Source organism: Coregonus lavaretus, assembly GCF_964263955.1.
Source record: "Coregonus lavaretus genome assembly, chromosome: 26".
Lineage (NCBI taxonomy): Eukaryota > Metazoa > Chordata > Actinopteri > Salmoniformes > Salmonidae > Coregonus > Coregonus lavaretus.
This window is the reverse complement of record NC_140013.1, coordinates 22,779,107-22,798,473: the sequence shown is the minus strand read 5'-3', so window position 1 is coordinate 22,798,473 and position 19,367 is coordinate 22,779,107. Positions and strand designations below refer to the sequence as shown.

At 44.1% G+C, this 19,367-nt stretch overlaps 1 protein-coding gene across 1 annotated transcript; it reads left to right on the top strand.

The window, feature by feature from the left end:
- Positions 1-10,893: 10,893 nt before the first annotated feature.
- LOC311101887 (TLC domain-containing protein 1-like) lies at positions 10,894-18,818 on the top strand. The gene is made up of 4 exons (XM_084143122.1): positions 10,894-11,488; positions 12,839-12,921; positions 14,206-14,288; positions 17,087-18,818. The coding sequence occupies exons 1-4, from the start codon at positions 11,283-11,285 to the stop codon at positions 17,489-17,491; spliced, it is 777 nt and encodes a 258-aa protein (XP_083999248.1). The 5' UTR covers positions 10,894-11,282; the 3' UTR covers positions 17,492-18,818.
- The last annotated feature ends 549 nt before the right edge of the window (positions 18,819-19,367 follow it).

Here is a 19,367-nt window from a genome sequence, read left to right as displayed (position 1 = left end):
ACTCCTGAGTGGCGCAGTGGTCTAAGGCACTGCATCGCAGTGCTAACTGTGCCACTAGAGATCCTGGTTCGAATCCAGGCCCTGTCGCCGCCGGCCGCGACCGGGAGACTCATGGGCGGCGCACAATTGGCCCAGCGTCGTCCAGGGTAGGGGAGGGAATGGCCGGCAGGGATGTAGCTCAGTTGAATCGGTTGTGGGTTCGATTCCCACGGGGGGCCAGTATAAAAAAAATATGTATTCACTAACTGTAAGTCGCTCTGGATAAGAGCGTCTGCTAAATGACAAAAAAAAAAAAAAAAAAAAAATGTGTAAAACGGGTTGACAGAAATAATAATAATAATATGCCATTTAGCAGATGCTTTTATCCAAAGCGACTTACAGTCATGCGTGCATACATTTTTGTGTATGGGTGGTCCCGGGGATTGAACCCACTACCTTGGCGTTACAAGCGCCGTGCTCTACCAGCTGAGCTACAGAGGAAATGGTAGCAGAAGGTGAATGTTGAACTTTTGTTGCACACATATATATAGATGATGCTGCATACTATTTTGCGCAATGACGCAGTCGGTGTGTTCAAAGCATCAGACTTTTGTGTTTCCATCTACACCGGCCAGCACCTGTGTCTCACTGGGCAATGGCTCCGGTGGGCCTGCTCTAATTTGAAGCCAAGGCAAGGCCCTGTGTACTTTTCAGCTTGCATTTACATAACAATGGCTAACTGTGACCTTTAACACCTTCTCACAAAGCAACAGTCTTGAACGATGCAGAGGTTGTTGATTCTGCTCGCCACAAGTATTTAGTGTCACACTCCTGATGGAAACACAACAACACTATAGCTTACACTACCGGTCAAAGGTTTTAGAACTACTCATTCAAAGGTTTTTCTTTAATTTTACTATCTTCTACATTGTAGAATAATAGTGAAGACATGAAAACTATGAAACAACACATGGAATCACGTAGTAACCAAAAAAGTGTTAAAAAAATCAAAATATATTTTATATTTGAGATTCTTCAAATAGCCACCCTTTGCCTTGATGACAGTTTTGCACACTCTTGGCGTTCTCTCAACCAGCTTCATGAGGTAGTCACCTGGAATGCATTTCAATTAACAGGTGTGCCTTCTTAAAAGTTAATTTGTGGAATTTCTTTCCTTCTTAATGCGTTTGAGCCAATCAGTGTCACGTTCGTTGTATAAAGGATTGGACCAAGGTGCAGCGTGGTATGCGTACATAGTAGTTTATTATAGAAACACCGACAAAACAACAAAAGCAACGTAACGTGAAGTTCTAACGGGCTACACATAAAACAAGCCAAACCAGAAACAAGATCCGTCTGTAGCCATGAAGTGCTTTGAAAGGCTGGTCATGGCTCACATCAACAGCATTATCCCAAAAACCCTAGACCCACTCCAATTTGCATACCGCTCCAACAGATCCACAGATGATGCAATCTCTATTGCACTCCACACTGCCCTTTCCCACCTGGACAAGAGGAACACCTACGTGAGAATGCTATTCATTGACTACAGCTCAGCATTCAACACCATAGTGCCCTCAAAGCTCATCACTAAGCTAAGGATCCTGGGACTAAACACCTCCCTCTGCAACTGGATCCTGGACTTCCTGACGGGCCGCCCCCAGGTGGTAAGGGTAGGTAACAACACATCTGCCACACTGATCCTCAACACGGGGGCCCCTCAGGGGTGCGTGCTCAGTCCCCTCCTGTACTCCCTGTTCACCCATGACTGCATGGCCAGGCACGACTCCAACACCATCATTAAGTTTGCCGACGACACAACAGTGGTAGGCCTGATCACCGACAACGATGAGACAGCCTATAGGAAGGAGGTCAGAGACCTGGCCGTGTGGTGCCAGGATAACAACCTGTCCCTCAACGTGACCAAGACAAAGGAGATGATTGTGGACTACAGAAAAAAAAAGAGGACTGAGCACGCCCCCATTCTCATCGACGGGGCTGTAGTGGAACAGGTTGAGAGCTTCAAGTTCCTTGGTGTCCACATCACCAACGAACTATCATGGTCCAAACACACCAAGACAGTCGTGAAGAAGGCATGACAAAGCCTATTCCCCCTCAGGAGACTGAAAAGATTTGGCATGGGTCCTCAGATCCTCAAAAAATTCTACAGCTGCACCATCGAGAGCATCCTGACTGGTTGCATCACCGCCTGGTATGGCAACTGCTTGGCCTCCGACTGCAAGGCACTACAGAGGGTAGTGCGTACGGCCCAGTACATCACTGGGGCCAAGCTTCCTACCATCCAGGACCTCTATACCAGGCGGTGTCAGAGGAAGGCCCTCAAAATTGTCAAAGACTCCAGCCACCCTAGTCATAGACTGTTCTCTCTGCTACCGCACGGCAAGCGGTACCGGAGTGCCAAGTCTAGGTTCAAAAGACTTCTCAACAGCTTCTACCCCCAAGCCATAAGACTCCTGAACAGCTAATCATGGCTACCCGGACTATTTGCACTGCCCCCCCACCCCATCTTTTTACGCTGCTGCTACTCTGTTAATTATTTATGCATAGTCACTTTAACTCTACCCACATGTACATATTACTTCAACTACCTCAACTAGCCGGTGCCCCCACACATTGACTCTGCACCGGTACCCCCCTGTATATATAGCCTCCCTACTGTTATTTTATTTTACTTCTGCTCTTTTTTTCTCTCAACACTTTTTTGTTGTTGTTTTATTTGACTTTTTTATTAAAAATAAATGCACTGTTGGTTAAGGGCTGTAAGTAAGCATTTCACTGTAATGTCTGCACCTGTTGTATTCGGCGCATGTGGCCAATAAAATTTGATTTGATTTGATTTGATAAAGGTAGGCAAAATGGCTGCCTAAGTATGATCCCCAATCAGAGACAACGATAGACAGCTGCCTCTGATTGGGAACCACACCCGGCCAACATAGAACTAGATAAACTAGAATCTACACATAGATATTCACACTCTGACCAAACCAACTAGAGATCTCTATGTCAGGGCGTGAAAATCAGTTGTGTTGTGACAAGGTAGGGGGGTATACAGAAGATAGCCCTATTTGGTAAAATACCAAGTCCATATTATGGCAAGAACAGCTCAAATAAGCGAAGAGAAACGATAGTCCATCATTACTTTAAGACATGAAGGTTAGTCAATACGGAAAATGTCAAGAACTTTGAAAGTGTCTTCAAGTGCAGTCGCAAAAACTATGATGAAACTGGCGCTCATTAGGACCGCCACAGGAATGGAAGACCCAGAGTTACCTCTGCTGCAGAGGATAAGTTCATTAGAGTTACCAGCCTCAGAAATTGCAGCCCAAATAAATGGTTCACAGTGTTCAAGTAACAGACACATCTCAACATCAACTGTTTAGAGGAGACTGTGTGAATCAGGCCTTCATGGTCGAATTGCTGCAAAGAAACCACTACTAAAGTACACCAATAAAAAGAAGAGACTTGCTTGGGCCAAGAAACACGAGCAATGGACATTAGACCGGTTGAAAAGCTGTCAAAGCTGTCATCAAGGCAAAGGGACAATGCTCTTAACCACTAAGCTACCTGCCGCCCATTTATGCAGCAGCACACAATACATTTTTGGACCCACTTGTTGTGCTGTGCTCACTTGAACAAGAAGGTGGCACGGTGGTCCTTCATGGGCAAATTTTGTCATCAAATTTGATCATCAAAGTCTGGCATTCTCTGAATTTATGGTGCTTTCAAGACAACTGAGAACTCTGAAAAAAACAAGGTCGAATCATGACATCAGTGATCTTCAGGTCGGAGTTCTAGAAAGAGTTCCCGACTTGGACTTACGAGTTGGATGACTGTTCAAAATGTATTTTCCCGGGTGAACATGGCAGAAGTCATGCTGGATTGACAGCATGGCCAATGTATTCAACCTTTTCTGGCCCATCGTGTTGAATGTTTATCCTTTTAAGCTTGGAAAAGAGACCCTTAAACCCAGACTTGGACCACACACCCACTTCACTGAATAGCCGGCTAGTGATTGCTTTGTAACTGCTTGCAGTTAGCCACTGATTCCTTCCAAACCACTCATAGTTGAATTTGCGATTTCCAACTTGTTGTGTAATGTTTATGTCCAATGGACGATGAGCACCGATACGTTTTATCTATAATTTCTCTTTATATGACAAGGATTGAAAAGGATTTGCCAGTAGATTGTCGACTTGATTCATGATGATGACTGTTAGCTTGCTAGCTAAGATTTTGAAAATCTTGACATAGTAGAAAAATCTTGACGGTAGATATAACGTGATTGGACGTCATTTTATCGGTGGCCAATGACCTTGAGCCTTCTTGGATGGGCACTTCTAATGTAACTCTATGGCAGCACCCAAGGGGCTTGAATTTTCTAGCTCTACCCGTAGATTTTGCAGTGACCTAGTGTCCTCATGAGTGACAGAACACTGAGCCAATCACGGCGCAACTAGGGAACATTACCAACCCCTACGCTCCGTATTTTCCGCTGGCTGCCTGCCTCACCACCACAGAAAGCACTGAGCTAGGTTGAAACACCTGCATTTAGGAGCTGCCTTACTCAAGAAAGCAAAAAAGAGACCATGTTTGTTTGCGGCTTTATTTTTTTACATTGTTTGCAAACTGATATGTGACATGTATTAATGCTAAATAACATGCAAAACAGGCAACAAAACAAAAAAAAACTCCACTTTGTCCATGACAGCTAACAGAGGCTCATCATAACAGAGGCTCTGCCCCACCTGCCCTGAGTGACGGGGTCGCCACTGATCGTATTACATTATTGGATTGATAAGCGTTACATGCACCCGCCTGGTGGTTGTGTTTTCTTATTGCATGCCAGTGGATGCTAGATCACAACAGCAGGGGGCAGATTTATTTCTGTCAATATAAAATCCTAGTTTTAGGGACTCACTGTCACTAGTGGTTTAAAGTACTTAAGTAAAACTACTTTAAAGTAAAAGTAAAACTACTTTAAAGTACTACTTAAGTAGTTTTTCTGGGTATCTGTACTCCACTATTTATATATTTTTGACTACTTTTACTTCATTACATTCCTAAAGAAAATAAATTTACTTTTTACTCCATACATTTTCCCTGACACCCAAAAGTACTCATTGCATTTTGAATGCTAAGCAGGACAGGAAAAGGGTCCAATTCACGCACTTATCAAGAGAACATCCTTGGTCATCCATACTGCCTCTGATCTGGCGAACTCACTAAACACACATGCTTCATTTGTAAATTGTCTGAGGGTTGGAGTGTGCCCCTGGCTTTCCGTAAAAAAAAAAAAAAAAATGGTGCCATCTGGTTTGCTTAGTATAAGGAATTTGAAATGATTTGTACTTTTACTTTTGATACTTAAGTATATTTGAGCAATGACATTTACTTTTGATACTTAATTATAATTAAAACCAAATACTTTTAGACTTTTACTCAAGTAGTATTTTACTTGGTGACTTTTACTTGAGTCATTTTTTATTAAGGTATCTTTACTTTTACTCAAGTATGACAATTGGGTACTTTTTCCAACACTGCTCCACACAACCCTTGACTTAGTTTTGATATGTCCATGTTGAACTTTGAATCTCTAGGAATGAGCAACATACCAAAAATAACATGGAGACTAGACACAACCACATTTTGGCTTAATTAGGTTGCCAGTGTACCAAGGTCTTGAATTCCAAGATTGTAAGGGCTAATGATAACAGAATGGGGCTAAGAGAGAATGGCACTGAGTGTATGCCTGTTTGAACTACAATAGCATTATCAATACAAGTGCAACAGGTTAGTTCTTGAAATGCGCCCCTGTTGCCCTGTCAGCAGCAGGTGTGTGCAATTGTAATTAAGGGTGGGGCTTCCAAGTAGGCCTGCCATGTGTATACAAACTTGGCCTTTTGGTAAGAGTTGTGGAACAGGAAGAGTAAGGGAAGACACCTGTATAAGATCCAGGAATAGGTGGGGGCAGGGAGGTCCTCAGGCAGAGCGAGAAGGGAGGAAAGTTGAGTCACAAGGCTGAGACTGGGACACACAAAGTGGTGACCACATTGAAAGTGGTGGGGAAACATCCGATTGGAAGGTGTGATCATTGTCAGGAGGAGATGGAGACAGTGGAACATGTTCTATTTCAGTGGCAGAAATATATGAGAGAAAGGGCACGATTGCTATTAGATTTGAGGAGTAATGGGGTTAAAGAGCCAGGATTAAGTGAACTGCTGGGGAAATCTTCAGGGGATGTAGTATTTAATTATGTATTTAGTTTCCTTAGGGAGACGAGATTATTGGGTATGATTTAGACCTTCACTGTCTCTGGTCCACATTCCAGTCCAGTTGGTGGCGGTAATGCACCTTAAAGTTGGTTGCCAACTGCCATATAAAATCAACAGAAGAAGAAGCACTTGAAAGACCAGTCCCGTTCAGTCAGGTCCGCCTGGAAAAGTTGTGTGCACCAGAGGATTTACAATTGGGATGCGCTGTTGAGCACTACATCCCGAGGGGTTCGTGCTGATTGTACGGAGATTGTGAGAGCCGATTAAATGGCGTCCCTTGACAAGGCAAGAACAAGATGTATGTCAGGAGAAGTGCAGTATTATCAAAAGGAGACGTATACTTGGAATACGGAGGAGGGAAAAAGAGAGGCAGAGGAGGTCTAAGCGAGAGAGGGAGGAAGAGGGTGAGCTTGAGTCGGTTATAAATGGTGGAAAAAAGGGAGATGGTTTGTTAAAAGAAGAATGGTAGAAAGTGTAAGCAGAGTGAGTTGAAGACAGGAGGAGAAATGGAAGTGAATGATGGCGAAGTATCGGAGGTGGTAGGTGTGGTGAAGTCCTCGGAGCCCGAGGCTTGCACCGAGGGTCAGGATAAAGATGAGTCTGTGACAGTAGGAGTGACGTTTTTGGAAAAAGTGGATCCTTGCCTTTTGGCTGATCCATTTGTGGTTTCAGGGTGGGTGAAAACAGAGTTGCGTGCTGTGGAATCAGTGAGGGTAACCAGAAGTGGTCTTGTGATAATTGTTTGTGTTTCTGTTGGTCAGAGGGAGCAGGCGGTCTGTGTTAAATGAATGGGGGCAAGAGATGTGAATTGTTTTGCTCTCAAGAAAAGGGTGCCATTGAAAGGAGTGATTACTGGGGTAGCGGTAAATGTGAAAGCTGAGCAACTGAAGGGGAAGATTCCTGGTGTTTGTGATGCTCGTCGTTTGGTGCGACGCAGACAGGGTGGCGTGAGTGGAGAAACAGAAGAGTCATTGTCTGTTCTTTTGAGTTTTGATGTTGAGTCTATGCCTGACAAAGTGATGTTAGGATATATAAGTTATCCCTCACGAGCTTTTGTGCCGAATACATTACGTTGTTACAGGTGTCAAGCTTATGGACATGTGGCAGCAGTGTGTAGGAGGGAGGTTCCTAGGTGTGAGAAGTGCATGAGACAAAGGAATGTGTAGCATTGGGGAAGGTAGTGGTATATGTTAATTGTATGGGTGCCCATGGGGCTGGGGATCAGAAATGTCCCATGCGAGATGCAGGTTGAGGTTTCCAGGGTTAGAGTAGTGCAGAAGTTGTCATATGCTGAGGCAGTGAAGAAAGTAGAGGAAAATGGGTCAAGGGGGAGGGATCCTGAGAGGAGTGGTGTGAGTAGTAGATCTGTAGCAGTACAGAGGGATAAATCAACAAGTGATACAGTGAGGGAAAAAAGTATTTGATCCCCTGCTGATTTTGTACGTTTGCCCACTGACAAAGAAATGATCAGTCTATAATTTTTATGGTAGGTTTATTTGAACAGTGAGAGACAGAATAACGACAACAAAATCCAGAAAAACGCATGTCAAAAATGTTATAAATTGATTTGCATTTTAATGAAGGAAATAAGTATTTGACCCCTCTGCAAAACATGACTTAGTACTTGGTGGCAAAACCCTTGTTAGCAATCACAGAGGTCAGACGTTTCTTGTAGTTGGCCACCAGGTTTACACACATCTCAGGAGGGATTTTGTCCCACTCCTTTGCAGATCTTCTCCAAGTCATTAAGGTTTCGAGGCTGACGTTTGGCAACTCAAACCTTCAGCTCCCTCCACAGATTTTCTATGGGATTAAGGTCTGGAGACTGGCTAAGCCACTCCAGGACCTTAATGTGCTTCTTCTTGAGCCACTCCTTTGTTGCCTTGGCCGTGTGTTTTGGGTCATTGTCATGCTGGAATACCCATTCACGACCCATTGTCAATGCCCTGGCTGAGGGAAGGAGGTTCTCACCCAAGATTTAACGGTACATGGCCCCGTCCATCATCCCTTTGATGCGGTGAAGTTGTCCTCTCCCCTTAACAGAAAAACACCCCCAAAGCATAATGTTTCCACCTCCATGTTTGACGGTGGGGATGGTGTTCTTGGGGTCATAGGCAGCATTCCTCCTCCTCCAAACACGGCGAGTTGAGTTGATGCCAAAGAGCTCCATTTTGGTCTCATCTGACCACAACACTTTCACCCAGTTCTCCTCTGAATCATTCAGATGTTCATTGGCAAACTTCAGACGGGCATGTATATGTGCTTTCTTGAGCAGGGGGACCTTGTGGGCGCTGCAGGATTTCAGTCCTTCACGGCGTAGTGTGTTACCAATTGTTTTCTTGGTGACTATGGTCCCAGCTGCCATGAGATCATTGACAAGATCCTCCCGTGTAGTTCTGGGCTGATTCCTCACCGTTCTCATGATCATTGCAACTCCACGAGGTGAGATCTTGTATGGAGCCCCAGGCCGAGGGAGATTGACAGTTCTTTTGTGTTTCTTCCATTTGCGAATAATCGCACCAACTGTTGTCACCTTCTCACCAAGCTGCTTGGCGATGGTCTTGTAGCCCATTCCAGCCATGTGTAAGTCTACAATCTTGTCCCTGACATCCTTGGAGAGCTCTTTGGTCTTGGCCATGGTGGAGAGTTTGGAATCTGATTGATTGATTGCTTCTGTGGACAGGTGTCTTTTATACAGGTAACAAGCTGAGATTAGGAGCACTCCCTTTAAGAGTGTGCTCCTAATCTCAGCTCGTTACCTGTATAAAAGACACCTGGGAGCCAGAAATTTTTCTGATTGAGAGGGGGTCAAATACTTATTTCCCTCATTAAAATGCAAATCAATTTATAACATTTTTGACATGCGTTTTTCTGCATTTTGTTGTTGTTATTCTGTCTCTCACTGTTCAAATAAACCTACCATTAAAATTATAGACTGATCATTTCTTTGTCAGTGGGCAAACGTACAAAATCAGCAGGGGATCAAATACTTTTTTCCCTCACTGTATATGTTTCAGTAAGATTTGAATTTGGGCATTTATAGCAATGGTTATCAACTGTACTGCAGGGATGGAACGTAAGACGCAGAAAAGAGAGGTTGTGGTGGCAGCTGCAGAGAGGTATTTGGGTGTGTGAGACTTGACATCAGAAGAGTTACAGGGTGTGTTAAGTGGTGGTGTCCCATCCTTTAAGGCTGTTGGCATGAAGAAGGACTAAATATATTTAAATAGTATGGTATTTTATCATGATTATTTTTGTATGTTTTGTGAGTGTTAGATGGTAGGGTATTAGTATTATATATATATATATATATATATATATATATATATATATATATATATATATATATATATATATATATATTATTTTTTTAAGCAAAGTATAAGGGAGTTATGCTCCAGTCTAGTAGGTGGTGGTAATGCAACATTTATTGAATGCCAACCGCCGTTAAACCTCATCGAAGAAGAAGAACTTGGCCTTTTGTACCAGTAACAAGGTTCCCCTTCACCTTGTGAAGGTTATTGTGGTGGGTGCGTTGTGCTTTAGTCCAAATTCTATGTATCAAGATTTGTAAGTATGTTTCAGGCGTGAGTGCCCATACCCTTGAACTATTTATCTATCAAATCCCCCACATTACACAGGGTCTGCAACAACATCAGAACATCATATGCATCTTCAAATATAACGTTTATGCATTCCTCCAAATCCCTAATTAGATATAGCCTTCATAAAATGACAGGGAAAGCCACTCAAAGTTGTTTGAAGGCATGTCGAGACATTGAACTAATTAATTTAACCACTTCTTAGTATTTGCTTTGTACTGTATGTGGTATATTGTAATTGACACAAGTGTGTTTGTACACCCATGGCTTAATGTAAAAGGCATGTGTACATGGGTTCACTAGCAACCAAATAGGCTAAAAGGAGGGACTAACCTGAACTTGTCCAATAACAAATGCTGATTTTCCTTTACAAAATGTTTTGCTATGGTGTGCACTAATGAATACACCCCAGGTAGTGGTGCGTTGGATGAGTGTGCAGGCCCTGGGATGTTGCCACTGCTCCCCCCTCCTCACTTCCCCAACTGGGCCAGAGAGGCCAGCTGTGGGGAGTGTGTGTGCTCTGTTTATGGAAAAAGTGTTGGGGAGAGCGAAGGGGAGAACAAGACAGTGGTTTATGGAGCAGCACTGTTTCTCACTAAGTGAGGGAGTGTTAGTTTGTCTTTTAAGACTTGGCTGTTAGGCTAAACAAATTAGTTGCTGGATTTGCATTTACATTTTAGTGAGAAGTTAATTGTTTCAGAGCTGTGCTCTGTGGCTGCCAACAAATTCAGTCGAAGTTGACAAATGTCCTTTGTATCAAACCTCATAAATTCACATTTTATACAGCCTGCTCTGTGAAGGTGACTATTTCTCCAGAGAAACGACAAAGAACATTGTTTCATAGTAACGATTAAGTGACAAAGTTAACAATCTATACCCTGATAATGTTTTTAGCCCTGTCATATAGTTCAACCTTCTTATTTGTGTTTTGTTAAGTAAGATGAAACTGTGGCCCCTCCTTGCTTCTCTGGTTTTCTGTAAGCAGGCCACCACCCACACCACTCCCCCTCCACCACTCCCCCTTCTCTCTAGTCACAGTCAGACACAAGCAGACTGGTTGAGTGGCAACACACTATGAGAGGGGGGAAAAATCTGTGGAATTGGAATGAGCTGTTTAAGGGAGCCCTAGCTAGTCTCCCTCTCTGAGGAAGTGGGAAACGTGAGAAAAGCAGCGCCTATTCTCTGTGAGTAGTTCTGAAAGGAGCACGAGGGGAAAATACCATATCTAGAAAAACGACTCCCTTCAAACCCCTGGAGCTGTGACTGTCCTGAGGAGAACACTCCTCTAACACATACTCGCCAACGGACTGTGGAGGCGTGAGAAGAGCCGTGGAGAGGAGCAGCTGACGTTAAACAGACAAAGCACAAGGAAGAAGAGAGTAAAAAAGAGCGAACGGGAGGAGAAAAGATGGAGGCCTTGCTTCCTGTGTTACAGCGGCACCCTGGACTGTCTGTGTTGGTGTGCGCTCTGATGTTCCGGGTGGCCCACCGACTACTACAGAACCTGCCTGTGCCCAAAGTGGTGGCGGTGGATGACTTCCGCTCCTGGAAGTGGAGGAACCTCTCGGTCTCTATGGTCCACTCCCTCCTGACAGGGACTTGGGCTGTGACCTGGTGAGTCACTCGCTGCACTGGGACACCATTGTTCATTCACAGTGGATCCACATGATGTTGTGTTACGTAGGGGTGTGTGGAGCAGAGCAGTAACAGTCACTGACAGGGGAGAGGAGAGGGATGAGCATGTTCAGACAGGGGAAGGGGTGGGGAGACTAAGGCATTCTCAAGTGGGGAGGGAAATAAATACTTGTTGAACTCTGCAACACTGTATAGGCAGCAAGATGTGTTCATTTTATGCTTGTAGTTTAGAGTAGCTGATTAGGGCAGTAAATGTTCCCCTTTATAGTTAATAACTATCTATGTGTCAGAGGTTATTGCAAATAGGCAGATATTGAGTCAGCAAAGATGGAGCCTTAATCAGATTGAGGCAGTTTAAAAAGCAGATCTGTTTTGATATAAGAAAAGTTGACTATTCTTGAGAATCCACTCAAGTCAATTAGCCTAACTAAAGTAGTGTCATGACATAGACAAAAAAAAAAAAACGATCCTATCATAAGAATGGTGAAGTAGCCCGTTTCAAAGAGAGCAAGTAAGTGAACTGGAAAAACCTGCTGGCTAGATGACTGTTGTAAAAGCTGTTATGTGAGGTGGGGACTTCTGAAGGACTACAAATTGAGCCTCCATTTAGGGCCAGATCAGAGCCATAAAATATGTCATTATGTTACACACATTGTTTTTGTAGTACAAGTAGATATACATTATTATTATTATATATATATTTTTTACATATACAGTACCTACGCTACTTGTATAGCTGACTACAACACATATGTACATAGGCAGGCTATACGATATAGGCTAGTAATAGATGTATCAACAGTTGTTTCATAAGAAAGTGAAAACAGTTATTCAACAAGCTGCTTGGACAAGCTGTTGTTCATGTAGTTCACTGATTGCCATACACGTGTTCACCCTAACCTGCTAGAAAGCACCAGGTCACTCATTAACAAGGGAATGTACCGTCTTACCGTAGACTTTGCTATAGACCTTGTTAAGGCATGTATAATCTTGTAAAGAAGCAGGAGAATCTGTTACCAGATAGTGATACTAAGTCTGTGCTTATTCAAGCTATTCTCTACACTGAAGGGTTTCCCAAACTCACTCCTGGGGCCTCCCCTGGGTGCACGTTTTGATTTTTGCCCTAGCACTACACAACTGATTCAAATAATCAAAGCTTGACGATGAGTTGGTTATTTGAATCAGCTGTGTAGTGCTAGGGCAAAAAAACTAAACGGGCCCCCAGGACCGTGTTTGGGAAACCCTGCTCCACAGGAGTGAGCCATGTGTGTCTGAATGAGAGGAACTCAGACTTTACTGGCCATAACCATGTATCCCTGTCCTCTCCAGTGTGATCATTTGGCCTGAGATGGCAACCAACATTCACTCCTTCTACACGGCCCCGGCCTACATGCTCATCTGCATCTCATCAGGTCAGTCACTACCCCTTTAAGATGGCTGCTAGAAGAGCTGCGTGTGAAAGAGTTAAATAAAGGTAAACTGGGAATGAATTAACGTTGACCACCACTGGCATGGGAGAGTGGGGTTCATCGTGGGGAATCTGTAAACACTTGAACTTTACTTATAATGGCTTCAGTCTGGCTTGATCAAATAAAAAAAAGTTAAAAGGCATGGAGTGAATTCTGAGCACGTGCTCACACAACACACTGTTGACTAGGCAGGCTGTAATCTTGAAAGAGGGAGGGAGGAGGGCTTGACAGCTACTTTTCCCCCTTGTTCCTGATAATAGCTGGTATATCCTGGGAAAATAGATACTCTCCCACCTTTCAGTGGCAGCCAGATAGAGAGAATGAGCAATGCAGATCCACCCATCTCACCGGGCTTAAATAGGGGATGGGCCACACCTTCGGATTGCTATGGGCACCAAAACTAATCCCCTAAAGACCCAGCAGTCTAGAGAGCTGCTGAAAGATGTGATGACGAGATGTGACTAGCGGTGGGTGTTGTTATTCCGTGTGTCTCGCATGCATGTGTAACTGAGGATGCAGGTCTGAGGAGAGCCAGCCTGACAACTACAAACCTTCAATTCCATTGAGACAGATGGCCATATATAGAGGTTCACACAACACTCATTTTGAAATCCTGTCTAAAGCGGTTTCCCTGTTTGCCTTTCAAGAGTAACATAAACGTCCATGGTGCTGATAACTAGGATGGACTATGCCAGTACAGTCCAATATATTTCTCTCCACTGATGTACTTAGGACAGGGAAGTCCTGACCAGTTGTTTATGGTACTACTGTTATCAACCCTTTAGATGGCCTCCATCAATTGTTTGGACCTCAATAAGTAATCCATAGAAATATAATATTGGGCTCTGTTCCAATATCCACACTAGCATAGAATTAGGAATTAAGCAATGTATTGGGCATGCATTCAAAGGGGTATGCTGGTATGTACATTGGAACGTGGCCTAAGATTAGATTCTGTATCTAAGAGCTATCTAATATATCTGCACATCGACTATGTACTGGTACCCCGTGTATATAGCTAAGTTATCGTTACTCATTGTGTATTTACTATGACGTGTTTAACTTTTCTATTGTTTCTCTATTTTCTTTCTCTGCATTGTTGGGAAGGGCCCGTAAGTAAGCATTTCACTGTTAGTCTACACCTGTTTATGTGATGAATAAAATTTGATTTAGAACGCTTCAAAAGGCCTTGAGACTGAGGCATTGATCTTTACTCTCCTTTGACAGGATACTTTGTGCAAGATGCAGGTGACATCCTCCTAACTGGACACGCAAGAGGATCCTGGGAGTTCTTAATTCATCATGTCCTGGTAAGAGAATTGACCTTTTGTTTCAGTTTGTACCTGCTACCTGGTAAGATAATTAATTTATGGCCTCTTAATTATTTTTTGCAGCAGCAGCGACTGCTGGATTGTGTCTGAAGGTTAGATACACCAGTATTTTAATTCACTGGTTTTATTTGATGGCCTTGTGAAACCAGACTGATCGCTGCGCTCACGCTTTGTTTCAATTCCCTTCACTTCACGTGAAACAATGAGAGCTGTGAAGGAATTTTTAATATTGTATGGTGCTAAGAGTTACAGTAAAATCCGCCTAGGAGGAGCGCGGTATCAGTAGTAGAATTTTAAAGGTGCTACAGCGAGGGCCTATTCTGTAATCTAAATGAATGATCCTGTGTGTCTGTCCCTGACTGCAGGGGAACAACACCCACCATTATGTGGGGGGGATGTGTGTTGTGTTGATCACAGTGCATCTTGCCACTGATCAGAGGCACACATCAAGCTGAGCGTCCATGTGTCTCTGATCAGTCAGTGGGCATGTACACTATATATACAAAAGTATGTAGACACCCCTTCAAATTAGTGGATTCGGCTATTTCAGCCACACCTGTTGCTGACAGGTGTATAAAATCGAGCACACAGCCATGCACTCTCCATAGACAACCATTGGCAGTAGAATGGCCTTAATGAAGAGCTCAGTGACCTTCAACGTGGCACCGTCATAGGATGCCACCTTTCCAACAAGTCAGTTCGTCAAATGTCTGCCCTGCTAGAGCTGCCCCGGTCAACTGTAAGTGCTGTTATTGTGAAGTGGAAACATCTAGGAGCAACAATGGCTCAGCCGCTCACAGAACGGGACCGCCGAGTGCTGAAGCTCGTAGTGCGTAAAAATCGTCTGTCCTCAGTTGCAACACTCACTACCGAGTTCCAAACTGCCTCTGGAAGCAACATCAGCACAATAACTCTTTGTCGGGAGCTTCATGAAATGGGTTTCCATGGCCGAGCAGCCGCGCACAAGCCTAAGATCACAATGCGCAATGCCAAGCGTCAGCTGGAGTGGTGTAATGCTCACCACCATTGGACACTGGAAACGCGTTCTTTGGAGTGATGAATCACGCTTCACCATCTGGCAGTCTGACGGACGAATCTGGATTTGGTGGATGCCAGGAAAACGCTACCTGCCCGAATGGAAAGTGCCAACTGTAAAGTTTGGTGGAGGAGGAATAATGGTCTTGGGCGGTTTTTCATGGTTTAGGCTAGGCCCCTTAGTTCCAGTGAAGGGAAATCTTAATGCTACAGCGTACAGGAAACAGCAGAGGGTGCACCCCCCTATCCACATCGACAGGACCGCAGTGGAGAAGGTGGAAAGCTTCAAGTTCCTTGGCGTACACATCACCGACAAACTGAAATGGTCCACACACGCAGACAGTGTGGTGAAGAAGGCGCAACAGAGCCTCTTCAACCACAGGAGGCTGTAGAAATTCGTCTTGGCACTTAAAACCCTCACAAACTTTTACAGATGCACAATTGAGAGCATCCTGTCGGGCTGTATCACCGCCTGGTACGGCAACTGCACCGCCCGCAACCACAGGGCTCTCCAGAGGGTGGTGCGGTCTGCCGTACGCATTACCGGGGGCAAACTACCCGCCCTCCAAGACACATACAGCACCCGATGTCACAGGAAGGCCAAAAAGATCATCAAGGACATCAACCACCCGAGCCACTGCCTGTTCACCCCACTATCATCCAGAAGGCGAGGTCAGTACAGGTGCATCAAAGCTGGGACCGAGAGAATGAAAAACAGCTTCTATCTCAAGTCCTTCAGACTGTTAAATAGCCATCACTAGCACATTAGAGGCTGCTGCTGCCTGTTGAAATCACTGGCCACTTTAATAAATGGAACACTAGTCACTTTAATAATGTTTACATATCTTGCACTACTCATCTCATATGTATATACTGTATTCTATTCTATAATATTCTACTGTATCTTAGTCCATGCCGCTCTGTCATTGCTTGTCCATATGTATATATTCTTAAATTCCATTCCTTACTAGTTTTATGTGTATTGGGTATATGTTGTGAAATTGTTAGGTATTACTTGTTAGATATTACTGCACTGTCGGAGCTAGAAGCACAAGCATTTCGCTACACCCGCTATAACATCTGCTAAACACGTGTATGTGACAAATAAAATGTGATTTGATTTCACAATGACATTCTAGACGATTCTGTGCTTCCAACTTTGTGGCAACAGTTTGGGGAAGGCACAAAGCGAGGTCCATACAGAAATGGTTTGTCGAGATCGGTGTGGAAGAACTTGACTGGCCTGCACAGAGCCCTGACCTCAACCCCATCGAACACTTTGGGATGAATTGGAATGCCGACTGCAAGCCAGGCCTAATCGCCCAACATCAGTGCCTGACTTCACTAATGGAAGCAAGTCTCTGCAGCAATGTTCCAACATCTAGTGGAAAGCTTTCCCAGAATAGTGAAGGCTGTTATAGCAGCAAAGGGACCAACTCCATATTAATGCCCATGATTTTGGAATGAGATGTTTGACGAGCAGGTGTCCACATACTTTTGGTCATGTAGCATACATCCCAATATTCTGATCTTCTCTAACATGGCCCATACTGGAACACCTAAAGACCACTAGTTGGGTGCTAGTATTTTTTGAGGGATCCATTAATCATGCAGTATATTCAATATAAATTGTTATTTTATTCCCCCCCCCATAGTTTTACTATTGCAAAGATTACAGTATCCCAATCACCCAAGGTGCAGAGTGCCATTAACCCCTTTCTCTCTGTCCTTCCCTACCTCAGGTGCTCTGGTGCTTCCTGTATGCTCTGTACTCGCACCTCTACGTGGCCGGTACTGTGGTGGCTCTCTTCGTGGAGGTTAATAGTGTCACCCTGCATTTGAGGCTAATGCTGAAGCTAGCATCACAGCAGTCGTCCCCTCTGTACCAAATCAACAAATTCCTCAACCTCTTCACCTACGTTGTCTTCCGCCTCAGCGCCCAGTTCTACCTCACGTATTACATCATCCAGAACTACTCCTGGTTGGACAAAGGAGGCTACTTCCTGATTACCATGACCCTCATGAATACCATGATCCTGGTCTACTTTTATCGTCTTCTCCGCGCCGACTTCTTCCCCCGGAGCAGGGCTCACGTGGAGCAAAATGGCACCCGCAACAACAACATCAAAAGATTCCTCACTGAATGACACGGAGAGCGACATGGCCGTATACCAGCTGTTGCGTTTGTGTTTTATTGTTGTTGGTTTGTTCGGTTACTGATATTGTCGTGGAAATTCCAAAGGTCGTGGAAATTATTTTACACAGGGACACTCGAAGTCAATCTTAAATGAATCATAGTTTGTTTGTCAGCACGCTGGAGAGCTTCCAACCAACTCAATGCACCATAATACACATGTATGTCAGAAGCTCTGCTGGGGCAGTCCCAGCAGTCGTCTTATATATGGCTATACACAGACAAGTTATATTTGCATGATTTAGCATAATTAATTCATCATTACCGTTTTGTTTCCTCCATGTGACCGACTGGTTCATAACATGTAACAGACCAACACTCACTAGGCTTCTTCTCTCTAAGCTGAGACCTTGAAACTGAGATATATTTCATTCTCAAAACAAGGTCTGGGAATACTGCCAAATTGCAGCTACTGATAGTGAGGATTCTTTCAGTCAGCCACTTGCATGAACACAGAAATTGGTTTATAGAACAACACATGAATAGAACATAGAAATGTATAGAATAGAAAAGCACCAACATTAAAACGTCCATCACAATATCATTCCTCAAGACATTTCATCTGGTTGCGTTTTGTCATCACAACAACAACAATAACAAAGCTCTGTGTCTCGACAGCTCGCGTTGAAGTGAGAGGCAGCCAGGAAAGGATGGGGACAGTGGTACATGCCCTATAGTGATGCTTCTCTACTGATGATTGTGCCCACTGTGGCTGATGATCCGTCACAGACACCCAAACAGGGCAGCATACAGTGAGAGACTGGTCTGTTCACACTGACTGGGAGAATCCTACTAAATTACCTCTAGGATACTGTGCCACTTTTGCTTCTGATCATAGCTAATACCTTTGTTTAGAATATAGGAATTTATATGATTCATGTGGAATGCTCTTTAACAGAAAAAATACTTAGAAATGCTAACATAATTTGGTGGGGAAAAAAAGTGTATATATATACAGTAGAGAAACAAACTGCCAAAGATAACAGGCACCACCTTGGTGTTGTACATCCCACCCCACAAATAATGTCAGGTGTAGCTTAGCAACATCGTTTTATTGAAATTTCCACTAATAGGCTTTTGTAAATATATTATATTCATAACTATGGTACAATCAATATATCTGACACTAACAAACTGTCAGACAATACATCCGTTTTACTTTCATTCTTCCTTGCTTGGTCTCACCAGGTCAACACCAATACATGGGTGACCACCATTCTTACATGTTTCATGAGCTGAAATAAAAGATCCCAGAAATGGTCCATATGCACAAAAATCTTATTTGTCTCCAATTTTGTGCACACATTTGTTTACATCACCCCAGGACTCCCGAGTGACGCAGCGGTCTAAGGCATTGCAGTGCTTGAAGCGTCACTACAGACCCGGGTTCGATCCCAGGCTGTGTCGCAGCCGGCCGCGACCAGGGGACGTGTGAGGCGGCGCACAATTGGCCCAGCGTCATCCGGGTTAAGGGAGGGTTTGGCTGGCCGGGATGTCCTTGTTCCATCGCGCTCTAGCGACTCCTTGTGGCAGGCCGGGTGCATGCACGCTGACTTCAGTTGCCAGCTGTACAGTGTTTCCTCTTACAAATCGGTGCAGCTGGCTTCTGGGTTAAGCGAGCAGTCTGTCAAGAAGCGGCTTGGCAGGGTCGTGCTTCGGAGGACGCATGGCTCTCGACCTTCGCCTCTCCCGAGTCCGTACGGGAGTTGCAGCGATGGGACAAGACTGTAACTACCACTTGGATATCACGAAAGGGGCAAAAAGTAAAAAAATATATATATAACATTTGTTTACATCCCTATATTAGTGAGCATTTCTCCTTTGCCAAT